This window comes from Hyaena hyaena, unplaced genomic scaffold, assembly GCF_003009895.1.
Source record: "Hyaena hyaena isolate Hyena2069 unplaced genomic scaffold, ASM300989v1 scaffold_124, whole genome shotgun sequence".
In the NCBI taxonomy this organism is placed as follows: Eukaryota; Metazoa; Chordata; class Mammalia; order Carnivora; family Hyaenidae; genus Hyaena; species Hyaena hyaena.
In genome coordinates, this window is record NW_024080755.1 from 1,779,225 (window position 1) to 1,795,811 (window position 16,587).

Here is a 16,587-nt window from a genome sequence, read left to right on the forward strand (position 1 = left end):
AATGTTTATTTACTTTTGAGAGACAGATGGAGCATGAGTATGGGAGGGGCAGAGAGAGAGGGAGACATAATATCTGAAGTAGGCTCCAGGCCCCAAGCTGTCTGCACAGAGCCTGATGTGGGAATCAAACTCATGAACCGTGAGATCATGACCTGAGCTGAAGTCGGAAGCTTAACCAACCAAGCCACCCAGGTGCCCCGAGGAATATTTTTTAAAACCAGAATGACAGAATATTAAAAATGCCAGTTAATATTATTTCAGGGATATTAAAGAGCCTTGAGTCAAGAGACCACTCAAGCAGAATCTTATCTTCTTGGTGAGAATAGAGGATACCTCCCCTGACAAAGAATGAATGAGCCCACCTTCAAATCTTGGCTAGAAGGAATACACTAGCGCCTGTGTGAATTTCCTGAGGCAGCAACGCTTTTCCCAAAGGGGACTCTGGAATGTTCTGGGTTTTCCATAGGCAGTGTCTAACCTTATTACAACAGTCTGAACTGCCTCCTTTAACAATTTAAGCTCAGCCGCGTGAGTTTAGAAAACATTCAGCATGATTTAAGGTAAAGCCAAAGCTTAGATATTTATGCTGCACTGTCCTCACAAGCGCTATGCAAGAACTTTGGAGTGCAAGGTCTTATAGCAATATTGATGATAACACTTTTACCTTGCAAGGTAATACATTTTCTACTTAATACAGAGTATTTTATTTAATGTGATTTAGTTTATTTTATCAAAGGTGATTACGGAACATATCTTGAAAGAAACTAGAAGAACTATCAAATTTACTGTTTTCTGTCAAATATATATCTATCAATGAGAAATGTGGGCCCATAAGTTCTACTTTAAGTTGAGAATACATTATTACTTAGAAATAATGATTCTAATGATAATTTAAAGCTATTATTACATATTCTGTAGATGACACGCAAGGAGCTCCCATCGTCGGGTTCGACCTGGAGCAAACAACCCTAAGTACTTCATGTGCACTACATTATTTAATCCCTTCTACAACACCAAGGTCACGACAGTGGTTATTCCATTTTCCAGTTGAAAAAAAATGAGGTGTAGGAAGGCTAAATAATAAATAAGATTATACAGGTCTCAATCCAGACCGGAGTCCGAAATTTGAACTCTTAATACCTCTCCTAAATTTTCTTCGGAATAGTCTACTCTTACCGTGTTTCTCTTTTCATGTTATCCCGCAAAACCTATGAGTGGAAGAAGGTAATCAAATATATGTTCTGAAACAAATATTAGATTATGTTCTGTATGAGTTGAGTTCCGTTTATAATTAATGCAGAGCATTTAATTTCTTGGAAAATGAAAAAAAATCTATATGAAACAAATATACTGTATACGTCTAGGCATCAAAACATGGGATTAACATGAACCCTCCTCCTCCCTCCAGGATCCACAACAAAGAGGTTCTTATATTTAACGCAGAGCTGCTGCAGGGCCCTCATTAATTGGCTCGCCGGTCACCTAAAGTAGCCAACATACTTCCTCAGGAAGATACCAGGCAGAGAATGTCAGACATAGAGTATAGCTCCAAGACTCCAACTAAAAAAGAAATGGTAGAACTACCCAGTAGCGAGGAAAGAGCTAATGGTGTAACAGTCCAGAGTCACTATGTATAAAACATTCTTTCAAAACACATCTCAACTTTTTTAAAATAAGCTTTGTTATTTACTATAATAACTGTCTCTCCACTCATTCCCCAACTTACAAAATCATATCTGATGGTCAAGAATGAGCTCAAAGGCCTCTTCCTTGAAGAAGCATCTCTCAATTTCTAGCGAAGTGTTCCTCTGCCTTTTCTACAGTAAACTCTGTGTGCAACATCCAGTGCATTCTGCCTGCATTATGGGTCACTGCTTACACATCCCTGACCCTAGCTCCTGTGGTCACTAAGACTTTAGTCCCCTGTGAATTCTATCTTCGAGCCACCCACCCTCAGCCCTACTAGAGCTGTTAAAACAATTTTTAAAAACTGGTGAATTAAGTTTTACTCTAGGCCAAGCTGACTCATCTAACTGCTCTTTAAGTGGGATTGGCACTTTTGTCAGAAAGTTTTCTAAGATGAAAATTACTATATCAAATACATACATTTTTGTCTGATGTCTGACATATTTACCATATCACATTTTAATATTCATATTATAATTATGTTATATGATAGAATTGTATTATATTTAACACATCAAATTACAGAACAATAATTTGTCCTTAAAATATACGTTCAAGGAAACAAATGTCAAATATCTAGATCCTAATATTCCTAGAAACTAGTTAAATGTATAAAAAGGAAGTCATTTCATAATCAGATCAGTTGCTTTATTTTCTATCACCAGCAGCTATTTAAAACAACCTAGGCACAGGTTAACACTACTACCATATATATTGAAACATGGAAACAGTACCTGTATTTCAAAAGTTAAAGCTTTACTGTTATGGCAAAAAGTAGCCATGGGTGATATAGTGGCCCAAAAGAAAATGTTCTAAACACAGAAGCAGAAGCCTGGAAAAGCAGTGTACGCAGAAGTAAGGGCTAAGTATAAGAGAAACAGAAGTTATTTTCTTATAAGGAACAAACAAAAGCATTCTAACAGGGACACGATTTGGTAAAACTGCTACAGAGAAGTCCACGCAGTTATTACAATGCTACGGTGAACATACTTTAAATGCATTAAATCCATAAGCAGTTACAGAAATCTGCATTGTTGTGTTGAAAGAAGCCAGGTGTGTTTCAGTATTCACAAGCTCTCAAGAACTATTATCACGGTGCTGATACTAACTTGTCTTCAACAACTCAGAACACATAATTTCAATTTCTAAAATAAAATTCTAAAATAAAACAATGCCTCATTAAAAAAAAAAACAAACTTGAACTTCTCCATGAAGACTAAAATGCCAACTTTGATTCAAAAGACAACAGAGCTGACACTGCTATAATATAGATCTTCCTTGACTTACAGTGGGGTCATGGCCCAATAAATTCATCATAAACTGAAAATACAAGTTGAAAATGCATTTAATAATCCTCACCTACCAAACATCATTGCTTAGCCTAGCCTATCTTCAATGTGCTCAGAACATTTACATGAGCCTACAGTTGGGCAAAATCATCTAACGCGCAGCATATTTTATAATAAAGTGGTGAATATCTCAGGTAATTTATTGGCTGCTATACTGAGAGTGAACAACAGGATGGCTGTATGGGTACACAGTGGTTGTTAAGTTGTCTGCCCTCGTAATCGAGTGGCTGACTGCAAGCTGTGGTGACTGCCGTGGCCCAGCCCCATGAGGGAGGATCCTACAGCATTTCATAGGCTCGGGAAAAGAGCAAACTTCAAAATTCTGAAGTATGGTTTCTACTGAGTGTGTATCACTTTACCACCATCATAAACTTGAAAATTCATAAGCGGAACCACTGTAAGTTGTGTTTCATCAAATTTAAGACACTGATGAAAGACATATCATTGAAATAATCCTTGTTTCTTCTCCTTTACCAGTCTTCCACCACCCAGACCTCCACATACACAAGGAACACATCTCCAAGATGTTTCCTTTCCATCCTCGCCTCTACCATTATTCTAACTTTCTAACTAGTTTTCCTACCCCTTCCCATTCCTGTCCCCACCAGGCTCCTCATGCTCCAGGGCTAGCTATTACTCTGATCATATTACAACCTAAGTTAAATAACTTTCATGGTTCCCCAGTGCCTATGTCCGGTCCTTAGCATGGAATTGAGACTTAATATGTATGTGACTGCTTCCATGAACTCTAAGAGCAGGATTTATATCTTCTTAATAACCTCTGATTTTCTTGTATATAGTAACTATCCAAAAACAATGCAAATGAAAATATCATTTGATTATCAGATCTGAACTTTAGAGTAAATCATCCGGAAGGACTGGATTAGTCACCCTGAGGAGGCAAGAGAATGAATCAGGAAACCTGCAAGGGCTTTCTTTTTATTCTCAATCTTCAGAGTATAACATGTTTATGATAAAGGTCTGCTGACTGTGGGAGTCTTCTGAACCAAAAATCAATTCATACCCCCACAATTTCAAATGTATGTAGGAAATAACCACACCAAATGTCTGAAATTGGACATCTCTAGAAAGTACCCCAAGAGCATGACTGGAGGGACCTGTGCATATTACAGAAAAACTACACTGGTGAAGAACAGTTGCCTTTCTGGCCTTGATCCTGGGAGCTTTAAAGGGAATGAGGAAAGCAAGGTCCCTCTGGAATTTTCACCAACAGGTAACTAAAAAGAACAATAAATGTCTAAAAGAATTTGAATCATATAATTTATGTCTTTCCAAGGTATTGTTCTCATAATGTCCATGTTCATTAATGGCAATTAACAAAGATTATTAATCTATGTGTAACAAGCTTCCCTGCTTGTTGGTTTTACAAAGAAATAATCCTCTCAAATTCTATCTTAAAAGTTAAAATTTATATATTGATTTATAAAATTTGGTGCACGGGGGGTCACCAGAATATAATCTTAATACTTTCCTATCAGAAATCTCAAGGGGACTTACGTACTATATCTTGTATTTGATCATATCATAACAACTTGTTCTCTCTAACTATTGGACTCGCTGTGTTATCCTGTGTCCAGTGCCTAAGAGCTCGTTAATTACCTAAACTATATCTCCATAGGTCTTGTTAATTACCCGTCTCCTGTCTCAGAGGACCTTGTTAATAACTTGTACAGTCTCTCTAAAGAGGTCCTAACAACACATTAAAATTAAAGATGCTTTTCTTTTAGCACCTGTCAAGTGCTGTAAATTGAGAAATTTTCACATCAGTTTATTAGCCTACAGTCGTTTTTGTGGATTTTTTTGGCTGGTTTTCTTCTCTCACAAAATCGCTCTGTATCTTAATCTCTCAGTTCAAAATAATAATAACAACAACAACTTAGCAAAGTTTTGTCTTTTTTTTGTTACAGAGCTTTTTTTGTTTTCAATTTTGAAGTCTATAAATATCAATTTGCATTAGTGAGTTAGCAAAAGGATGGCATGGTTGGTATCTGCAAATTAACCCGTCGGGAGATGTACCAATTAATGAGAGCCATTATAATGAGTATTAGGATGACAAAGGGTAAAAAAGTTTCAAGTAGTATCTGGGGAGTTCAGCATAAAAGTTCTAGTTAGTGTTAAGGGAACTAATCACATGGCATATTCCATGTTCCCAGTCACTGTTTCATTGGATACATTCTGCAAATCCCGGCACACTAATGGATTAATGGCTCTAAAAATCATCTCAAAAGTTTTTGTTTTTTGTCTCGTAAATGAGGCCATAAGTTTTCAGCCATGTAAAAGACGTATAGCCTGTCATGAATAACAGGCAAAATTAGATACTGTACAAATTTGAAAAAAATAAATACTGCTATTAAAATAAACCTTATGCAAGTTAAAGTTTACTATGTCAAAGACTGAGTTTTAAATTCACACAAAGGGGGTAGAAGCTCCATAAGGAGCGTTATAAAAATGAAGACATTAAAATTATGAATAGGATTATTTCTTTAGGAGCACTTGTTTACTATAACTTTTAAAAATCAAAATGTAGGCCTATAGTAAAAAAAAGTCCATCTTTTTTTCATGAACATGTTCTGTAACTCCATAATGATTACATGCTTATAGGCCTACTGTGATTGGTAATTTGTGAAAATAAGAAACACATTTAAATACACATTCTAGGTGACCAATTTTTTTCTAGCTTTGAAGAAAGGTATGATACAATCATAGACAGGAATGGACTGTCTATGAGGAAAGAAGGAAGGGAGAAAGGGAAGTAGGTCAATGTGATCCCAAAAGCAAAAGGCATACGGTCATGCAAAATTATAAAATACTAGGGATAGATAGGAATGTTTGATCTCAGATGCTATTTCTGTACTGTCCTAAAAAAAACAAAACAAAACAAAAAACAGCTAAGGGGCAAACAGGTCTTTCCACAGCAAATGGAAATATATGTTTCTATGCTCTAATAAAATCAGTGACACCCAGAATGATATTATAAAACACAGCATCAAGTGAACACAAAGCAACTGAGAGCTTGTCACATGGTAGAAAATAATGAAGGGAAAGCATGGTCTTTGTGGGAGTGACCAAAAGAAGGATATTCCCCAAAGTTAAATTCTCCGGCATACAAAATACTGCCCATAAATTCTTGTTCTCCAACGAGCTTCCTCTCTAACATCAAACATCAGCCCTTCATACAGGGTATGCTGGTATCATTGACTATGTATTTCTTAAATTGTAGAATAAGACATACACAAACCAACTTTCTCCTTAATGAATTCCCCTGACTGGGTGGAGTTCTTCAATCCTAAACTTTTTCATGAAGCCTCAGAAGAACACACATCACAGAGTTTCTCTTCAAGTTATTCCAGGTAGCATACAAACACAAGCACATTTGGTTAAGTGTTGTCCATCACTACGGATGCCTAGGTTTTACCTGAATCCTGAGACACAATTCATGCACAGATGCCATAAATAGTAAGCCGTCGGACATTTCTGCCTGCTATTTGACGCCTATCATAATTTAGATGTGTCTTAGCCATTTGGCCAAACCTCATACTCCACCCCACATGTGGGTGATAGTCAAGCTGATCTCCTTACCTTGGCCTCCACCTCGCTTAGGGCCCCAGAAGCAAAACAAATGTGACTCTGTCATCTCTTTAATTCTGAGTTCACCAACAGGACTCCTAATTCCTATTCATCAGTTAGTACTTACTGAACTCTTTGGAAATACAGGATATAATTTGGATTCGTAATTGTTAAGCCTGACTGAGAATCAGTGGGAAGTCTTAAAAATGTTGATGTTTCTGTCAGGGCCCATTCACGGTAAAGATTCTAATTCAGTATGAGATAGGACCCAATAAACTGTAGTTGGAAAGAAGGCCCCAGGAGTCCCTGATGATCAGCACTAAGGATGTGCACTGGTCTAGGTGCTATGGGGATAGCTATTAAGAAGTTTAGATAGCTTAGCAAATCTGGATTTGGTGGTATAAATCAGTGGTTCTTAAACTTTTTTGAACTAGGCTTTTTAAACACACCAATGTTACCATGGCCCCTGTGCCCTAATTATTAATAATAACGCTAAGTGTTGTGGTAAGTAGATGCCAAAACTGCAGTTCACTTAATATTCAGAGAATGTATCATTCGGACAAGGTTTAATCAGTTCTGCTTGGTTGGGTGGCCTTCCACATGCATTCAGGGACGCGGGCTGCCCCTATCTTCTGGCCCTGCCCTTCTCAAAGATCCCCACTTAGTTAGCCTGGGGCTCAACAAACTAGTTCAGTAAACTGCCAAATAATAAATATCTTTGGCTTCGGCCTTGTTGACCCTACAGTCTCTGTTACAACTACTCAACTCTACCGCTGTAGCACAGAAGGACCCGCACACCAATGGGTAGGCTGGGCCCCACTGAAACATTATTTATAAAAGTAGGCAGCAAGCCAGATCTGGCCCCCGAGCCCTGTTTGCCAACCCCCCGGTCTAAGGTACTGAGGAAGAGAGGCAATACTGATGACTGCACAGGACGTTTTCAAGGTCAGACCTGGAAGTGGTAGACATCTCTGCTGCTAACTCTTCAGGAAGCTAACTCTTCAGGAACTTCATCACATGTCCCCACCTAAGGGTCTAGCTGCGTCTCTGTTTGAAAAATAAAAAACAGGGCATCTTGTTTGGTGAACACACCCACCATTTCCACATTCCATTGGAAGACCAGCCCAGTGTTAAAGAAGAAATGGCTATGAACAATTTTTAAAAAATGGTATAACAAACAGGGGTTTTTTTGTTTTTGGAAAATTATATACTGCTGATGCAGACACACATGACTTTACAAATTGTGGGGTGAACCACACAACATACTAGTTGATACTGATAATGCCAAACTACTTGTGATTTGTCATTAAAAAGCAAGCGGAGCAGCGATTTTAAATCACAAACAACTCGATACCCATCATAAAGCGATGGAACATTTTCCTGAAAATGACAGGAATCCCAACTACACTTTCCAGGCCATCTGCAGGAGGACTTCCGCCGCATGCCAAGTGCAGACGGCATCCAGACTGTTTAGAAGTGGCCCAGACCACAAACTCCATGCAGCGCACTCACCGCACTCCATTCAGCTTCCTCTGGGTCCATCGCTGGGCTGGCTTCTTCCCTGGCTGCCCTGAGGTTGGGACATGACTTTGCGCCAGTCAAGGGGACACATGCAGGAGGGACACACAGCACGGCTGGGCCTGGCACATAAAGGTGTGCTGTGTGGGACCCTCCACTCATTCTGCCTGCCACCCAACCTTGCAGACAAGGTGGTAAATGGTGGCAGAAGAGAGGAGGAGCCTGGTTCTGAAATAACGGGGTGGCACTGAATGGCTGCAAGGGAACAAAACACTGGTGTCCCTCGTCCCCGGCATCATGAGTCAGGTGGCAGCAACACGGAGCAATAGGCGATAAGCCACTGAGATCTGGGGTTCTTACATTACAGTTGATAACGTGCCTAACACTGAGTTCTTAAGAAACTCCAGAAAATGTGCTAGTTAGGGTATGCATATTACATTTCAGAAGTCCTTTAAACTCACGTAGGTTCTGAATAATGCTTAGTCGTACACAAAAAATGCAGGTAGTTGCCTTTGTGGCTGTCTCCAGCGTCCCAGAGGATCTCCATCTCTGCAGCCCACCCTGGGCTAGGAGAGGAGACTAAAGGAATAAAAGCACGTTTTAGGAAATTGGTCTGCTACCTTGTGTGTTCATCATTCAAAAATGTCTTTCCTAACACCTGTTACCTACCAAGCATCAGGCTGGAGATTCAGGGCAGAAAGTTGAACGGCATGCAGGCACTGCCCTCAAGCTGTCCACGGTGGTGGGAGGGAAAACCTTGACCGCTCTAGATTAGCGAATGATGGGATGTCCATAAAAAGTAAGACTTAGGTAAGAAAATGCTGCAGCACATGGACGATTACCCCTCCCCACGTCCCTAGCAAGAGCAGGCTGGGCTTGGGAGAAGAGGGGCAGGAAGACCAAGGAGACTGCGAATTAGTGTCTGCAAGGAAGAGGGTTTCAAAGAACCCCGGTCTTTGTTGGAGGAATCCAACAAAACGCTGATTCATTTCTCCTCTCAGTTTGATGCAAGACTGTAGGACCCATTCCAAGAACCGAAGCAAAGTATGGTATTTGTGGTTTACAAGGTGATTTCTTCGGGTGGATGTCACTGTTTCTTTACTAAGAAATATAAACCCTTGACATCTCAGCAAGTGTTCCTTGGTCCTTTCCAGTTGTCTGGAGTCACGAAGGCTCTCCAGTTCTAATCCTACGCTACGCATGTGCGGGGCAGTAGCACGGTATCCCTGCACCCGCGGTCACAGGTGAGCCCGCGACGTCACAAAAACACGATCCAGTTCCACAGCTACCTGGCTTAGCCTCAGCTTTGCTCGGCATTCTTGCGGACACGAGTCACGAGAGTCCAGGAGACTCAAAACAGATCGATTTAGCACGGCTGGAAAAAATAACCCAGAGCACATGTCCCAGTGATAGGAAGGAGTCTGTAGCTTCAAAAGCGCACTTGGTTGAGATATTAATGTGAGAAATCGAAAATGTCTCCTATCACTGAGGGCGGATGTCGGGACGAGAAACGGGAATGGACTGCTCCCTAAAGACAAAACTGCCCAGACCGTATTCTCCAAATTCCACTGGAGATAAAGCTGCTTTCTGGAAGTATGAACTGCATTCTCTTCCTAGATCTACTTATTGTCAATCCTTCTCTTTTACACTATAAATTAGAGCAACCCGCGACCCTTTTACTGCAAATGTACTAAACTTAACACAAACGTGGTTTTTACAGAGGAAGGAGGACTTCCCAGGAACCTATATGGTTCTCATCCTTACACCTGGCATCTCAAAGACTATGAAGAAGAGAAAGACTTAAAATTTTTAAGTCTTGGTTTTTGTTTTTTTTGACTCGCTTGCAAGCATTTTATGCATATATCAAGAAAGAGCTCTAATTTTGATAGAAACAGCATTTGTACTGAAATCCCCCAAACAAAGCCTAAATCTGGCAAAATGCCACACTCACTTTTCAAATCTGTGGCGGTCCATGTAAACAGCCCAAGTAAAGGGCAATTAAAGAGCTGAGGACACTTATTTTTCCACATGCCACCATAACTTACAAATATTATTTTCCTATCATTTCCTATTTTTCCTGCCTTTGACTCTAAAATTATATAAATTATCCAATCTCTACGTTCTCTCAGACAGTTGTTTTCAATTATCATCTTCTTCAAAAAAAAGTTCAGTGAAAGCAGGGAGAAGCAAATATATTCCTCTTTACTCCTGTAATTTAGGACTTCAATACAATATACTATGTAAAATCCCAAGATCAAATATTTGAAAGCAGCCTAACAAAACAACGGACTCCTCAATAAAATGTTAATTCCACATGATAAAAACATATTTCTTTGGAGTGTAGTTTATAAAGAAAACTGAACAATACTTTGTAAAGCCATGGCAAATATTTATTGCTAAATGAAAGAAATACCTTGGAAATGTTAAATGCCTACTTTAACACATCGTTAGGAGATCGGAAGACAGGAGAGTCCGGGTGCTTGTTAATACTTTATTTTTTTGTGTATAGTGGGGCAAAACAAAGCACTGTTTTTGAATAAAATGTGATATGACAGTATATAAAACATAACTACCATTCCCGGGTTCCCTATTTGGGCCCTGGCTTCATACCATGTACCTGATTTATAATTTATCATCACCAGTCCTACCAAGTAGGTATTCTTTTCCTGGTTTCAAAGATGGAGACGGTGAGGTTTATAGATGTCACAGAGGCAGGGAGCCAGGGCTCCCTCTCAGCTCTTCCTTCTATACATTACTGCCTTGAGGGAAAACTTCTACATCCCAAGACAAACACTCTACGATACTATTCTATAACTGCTTAGGATTCCAACCAATTCATCTTAGTCTTTGCTTAAGGTTTCTTTATCAGCTGTTGCAGAGTGTACTTCTGCAAAATCCATACTCTCACTTAAAGGTATACTCGTAGTTCCGACTTGTACTAAGAAATAAGAAGAGTACTGTTATATACATTACTGAGAACTCAGATTTTGAAAATCTAATCTTTATCATTACCATGAGAGCAATTATTCCTAAGACTACAAGTCATCATATAGATACACTTTGATATATTTACAGTACCCACAAGGGTCACAAAACTCCAGTAAACATTCACAAACAAAAGCTACTTCTAAAGAGCTGTTTGGTAAAGATAGTTGACATCTACTATGAAAACCAGTAATACTTAACGTGAGCCAGCATTTCTTAAAGAATAGCCCATGGGTTGCTATTGGCCCAATAATCCTCTCCAGAGAGCCCATGAACTAATCCCTGGAAGATGATATCTAGAAACACAACATATCACCTAAATTTCTGGCTTGAATTAACACCCACTGGTGATTCACTCTCGCCATGCCTCATCAAAAGCTCTGCTGCTCTCTTCATAAGTTTCGGTGAGTTTCTGGCTCACTTAAGTAGAAAGAGACGAGGGTAGGGATTAAGAATCTTTTATCCTTCTAAGATAAAAAGTTCAATTCCAAAGATGTATGCAACGTTGCCTGGCTCCTTAATTAATTATAAAAATAAGATAAGAATTTTGTTCAAGTCAAATAAAAGGAATTCAAAACATTCATGTATTTTAAAAGGGATATTTGATACTTTAAAGTACAATATTTTTCAAAATAGCCCAACTTCCCCCATGTTAGGCTTACCTTGAAGATGGCATTATATTTGAAGCCCTGAATTTTGTTGTAAACGGATTAGTCGACTCATAATCAAAACAGTCCTGACGATTTTCACTAAATGCATTGGGTGATTTCAAGTCACAAGGGCTATCAGATCCCCCATTGTTAAGTTTATCAGATCTTCTGCTATCTTTTTTTCCAGTCACTCTTTCAAACAGGCTAACTTTCTCCCTTTTCTCCCTTTTGTTTTCTTTCCTTACTTCAACAGATTTTGAAAACAAATTCACGCTGCTGTCCCAGGATTCACTGCTTTCTTCAAATGGATTCTTCTTCCTTGGCAGTGTTGCAAATTTTTGGGGTAATGAAGCAGTCACATTTGTAAATGGGTCATTTTGTCTTCCGAAAGACGATTCACCTTCATCCACACTGCTGTCAGGTTGGTTCATTTTAGAAGTATCAAAGCTTAATGTTCTTCTGTGTGGAGATTTGAGACTTCCTGCAAACAATTTTGTAGTCAGGACATAATCAGTGACACATTACATCACACTACTTGACACATTCTGTGTGCACACTGCTGCTTTTAGAACGAGAGCAATTAGCTATTTAAAGATATTAACCTTTAAAATAACCAAGGAAAACAATCTTAAAATGCTAAAATACAGCAGTCTGGAGTGGGTAGGCTATTAATAATTAGCATTTTGCTAGACAATCAGTAATTTACTTGGTTCAGAAAGAAACAATCATATAAACACGCTATCATGTCAAAACCAGAAGTTCTGGTGGGCATGAAGGTGCTATTATTTCTCAAAGACTTTTTTCGTCCTCAGGATTAAATATACCTTCCTACTTCTGAACATGCAAGGTTGTTGTTGGTTTTTTCCCTAGGAACTTTCTGATTAAATGGAATATTCATTTACGTTTCAGGCTTTCTTCAAGACTGAAGAAACAGCATTAAAAAAAAAAAACAAAAAACAAAAAGAATCCAGACTATGAAAAGCAACTTATTTTTGTTAGCACCTGACATAAACACAAAACACGAATGCGGACGAGTTCTGCCGTTAATACACATCGATTGTGAGTGTAGTCGGCACTCAACAGAGATTTGATAACTAAGAAGCTATCACGAACTTGCAATTTTTTAAATTTTCTAATTGGCTAAGCAAAACTTTGAAAATTAAAAGGGTGGTTCGGATCACTGAGGGCTCTATTAGACAGGGTCACCTACCACTTTCTGGAACCGCTCCGAAGGAATCTATCTGGCGTCCGAGAAGATGCGTTTGACCGGTGGTGCCAGACTTCAGTTTCTCAGAAGATATGTGGGTCCCAGTCAAATCAGACATTGAATGTGCTGAAGAGAGTCGCTGAGGACCCAAAAGGAAAGGCTTTTTTGGTTTGGATTTCATCTGCATTTCACCACTTGAAAACTCAGTACTGGCATCGGGCATGTGGGGACTTGGAATGATCGCAGAAGACGTATCAGAAAACGTCCCATCGTTTTTTCTACCTTTCATCTTATCTTTTAATTTTGCAAAAGGAGATCTCGTTTTGTCCTTCATTGATAAGTCAAACATACTTGCTGTCATATTGTTCCTCATGAATTGAATATTGACCTTTATCTCACCCCTGTGTTTGGCTCTCTTTCCTTGTTTGGATTCTAATCTAAACCACCTTAAAGAGAAGGAAAAAAAATGGGTTGTAACATGTAACGAAGAGAGGATATGTGCTTGTTATGTACAAACAGCTGCTCAGGTTAAGCTACTACAGATCAAGGCACTCTAAGCATGATGACTAGTACGTGTGCATCTGATCGGAGTGTTGCTAATGGCCTAGGAACATGTTTGGATGTTAAAAGACACTGAGGTAACGACTACTCAAAGAATTCATCAATACGAACTACTTTGGAGAGCTATACAATGATAAAGGATCACATTTTTAAGGATTAAATATTTAGCTCCAACCATCCAAACAGTTCTTCTATAAACACTGTGGAAAGAATGTTGTTAATATTGGAGACCACTGCATTGGAGAGTTCGCTAGTCGTGAAAATTACATACGACGTGAATTTAGATTCCTATGAACTGGGTCAAAGCCTTCTCCTGAATAAAGTCTGAAAAATGTGTACAACATAGGAAGTGACAATTAGTAGTAACTCTTGTAAAGTTTTTGAAGAAAAAAGAAAGCTTAAATGCGCCCGGTTAGAACGGACTTGCTTCGTTCGCTACTGCCACTGTAACGCCACCAAATAAAAGTTCTTATACTTGGAGCCAAATCTTATGCTTTTAGTCAGTTGGCTGAACTGCCCTGCCCCCTGTCGAATGCTGTTCCAGGGGTCCTCCTTACCCGCGGCTTCCCTTTGCACGGCCTGTTACCCGTGGTCAACTGCCTTCTGGAAGCAGATGATCCTCCTGGTGTAGCTTCAGAAGGTCAGGAGCAGCCTAACGCTAGGTCACAAAGCCTACATCGCTCCCCCCCCCCCCCACTTTGTCTCAATAAGGAGGCGTTTTATCATCTCACATCATCACAAGAAGGATGATTACAGGGCCAGAAGAGATGTGAAGAGCAAGACCCCGTTCACATCACTTTTATTACTGGCTATGTTATGTTCTATTGTATTAATCTCTTTACTGTGCCTAATTTATAGCTTAAACTTTATGCCAGGTACATATGGGGTGAGGGAGGGTTACTAGCCACAGTTTCCGGCAACCACTAGGGTTCTGGAACGGACTCTCCGGTGGATAAGAGGGGGCTGCCATATAAGAGAGGCAAAGTTTATTTTGGTTATGCTCATTCATAGTACTTGTATCCATGAGGAAGCCTCCAGTTGCAGAGTTATAAGTGGTCATTCTACAGGAAAAACAGCCCCCAAAATTGCAAAATCGAACCCAGAAGAAGTTCCTACAGTGTTTTCCCATTACTTAACAATGGAGCATAAACTGCATGCTGGCTAGTACTTAAATACAGCTCTAATCAAGTGTAACAAATTTTCTTAGCTACAAAGGAACTCTGCTCTAAGTTTACATTAGTACTTTCTCTCCTTGTTACTGAGAAGTTACCCAAGAAGCAGCTTATGTTTACTAGACATCAAGTGGAAGACTGGGTCACAGGTCTCTCCAGGCAGGAGAGAAACTTAGCATATGTGCACGCAAGAGAAATATCAATGAAGAGTATTTTCTTCATTAAGTTGAGGCATTTCAATCAATTAAGATTTAGTTGCATCAAAGCAAGCAATTTTTTACAACAAAATATTTTATAAAAGAAAGCCTCAATCAGAGACCTAAACTGAGAAAAGCCCTCGAAGCCAACGGTGAAATCTGAAGACACAGGGACTAGAAACACGAAATGACAGCAATAAACTCTGTGGAATCGAGAATTCAGCACTTGAAAAGCCTGGAAATAAAACATGGTTATGGACCCAGTTATGAATTTCCAGTTTGGGAAAATAAAGCCATTTTCAATGGTGGAAAAATGCGTCTGATGGGGGGGGGGCACGTGGGAAATATTCTGTAACATCTCAGGCTTTACACAAAATAAGTGAATACACTTTGCAAGAAATGTTCTGAAAACCAAACAAGAAACCTAAGCATGTAGGTCTCCTGTATGTAACAAATCAAAGCAAATCTGAGAAAAAAAAAAGAAACCAACAACCCAATAAATGGAAGACAGTGAGCATAATCAAACCTCACAGAATTTCAGAGAGAAGACCAAACCAATCATCTAATTTAATATCCATTTTTCATAGATGAAGAAATGGAGGCACAAACAGTGAGTGACTTCCCAATGTCAGATTAAAGTTCAATAAGGAAAGCATCCAAGTGCATGAACGACATCTGCATGAAAACAGTTGTTCTTCCCCATGTGATGAACCACACATGTTAATACCATTAAAGGCAGCGCTGGCCACGTGTTACAGGATGCTATATTTAACCAGGAGACAGCGGCAGCCAAAGAGGAAGCGACGCAGGTTTTCTATTGCTAGAGGGTAAGCTACTTGAAGACAGTCTGCCTGGCACTCAATAAATGCTTACTGAATATTTTTTTCTAAAACTGTATTTTTCACACAGCCAGGCTACAATTCTGGGTGTGAGTGTGTGAGTGTCGCATTGTTTTATTTTATGGTAGGGAACACTAAAGACTTAGGTAAGCTTTAAAGAATCAAGCAAGTCAGTATTTGAGTACCAACTATAAATACAGTTTTATTTTCCATCCTCCCCCCCTTCAAGAAAAAAAAAAAACCTGCAAAGCACTTCTAGCGAATATAAAAACTTAAAATTTAGGCATGACAAATAACTTTGGCTGCTTTGTTCTGAAAGTGATATAATGGGGAAGTCTTAATGAGGCCTTCAAGAATCATTCCAGAGATAGCACTTATTTTCCCAGGCTTCCAACAGATAAACTGAAGACACAGCATTTGGGGCTTAGTGGATTAATGCTGGGATTTTTTTCACCTCTAGAGTACTGGATTTCCACTGTGTATGGCCTCTGTTCAATTTTTAGTGGGCACAGGCCTGTGTTCAAAAACCACCACACATGTGGGAACTATTCCCAAGCAATCGGTGCTGTGTGGTCAGAAACAGGAAAGATTGGCAGGAAGGGTGCCAGGGGCCAGGACACAGGTGCTCTGCAGAGACTCACACAAAAGTCCTAAAATCTGCATGTGTTTGAGCCATACCCAACTCTTGGGACTCTGATTGTTATTACTTTTCATGAGCATTAAAAAAAAAAAAAAAAAATCAACATCACCCAGTTCTGTTGTAAAAAAAAAAAAAAAAAAAACGATATTACATAACAGCAGGAATGATTTTACCATTCTATTATTAAACATTGTA

General features: G+C 39.3%; 1 protein-coding gene across 2 annotated transcripts in view; it reads right to left on the minus strand.

The window, feature by feature from the left end:
- The window catches only part of RAB11FIP2 (RAB11 family interacting protein 2), a 39,789-nt gene that overhangs the window by 20,138 nt on the left and 3,064 nt on the right, over positions 1–16,587 (minus strand). For both annotated transcript variants that reach the window (XR_005529332.1, XM_039237372.1), the window contains exons 2-3: positions 12,987–13,429; positions 11,789–12,257 (exon numbers count right to left, since the gene is read on the minus strand). Coding sequence is in view for 1 of the 2 variants with exons in the window: in XM_039237372.1 (XP_039093303.1) it covers positions 11,789–12,257; positions 12,987–13,429 (912 nt within the window). In the remaining variant the exon portion in view is untranslated. The remainder of the gene's footprint in view (positions 1–11,788; positions 12,258–12,986; positions 13,430–16,587) is intronic.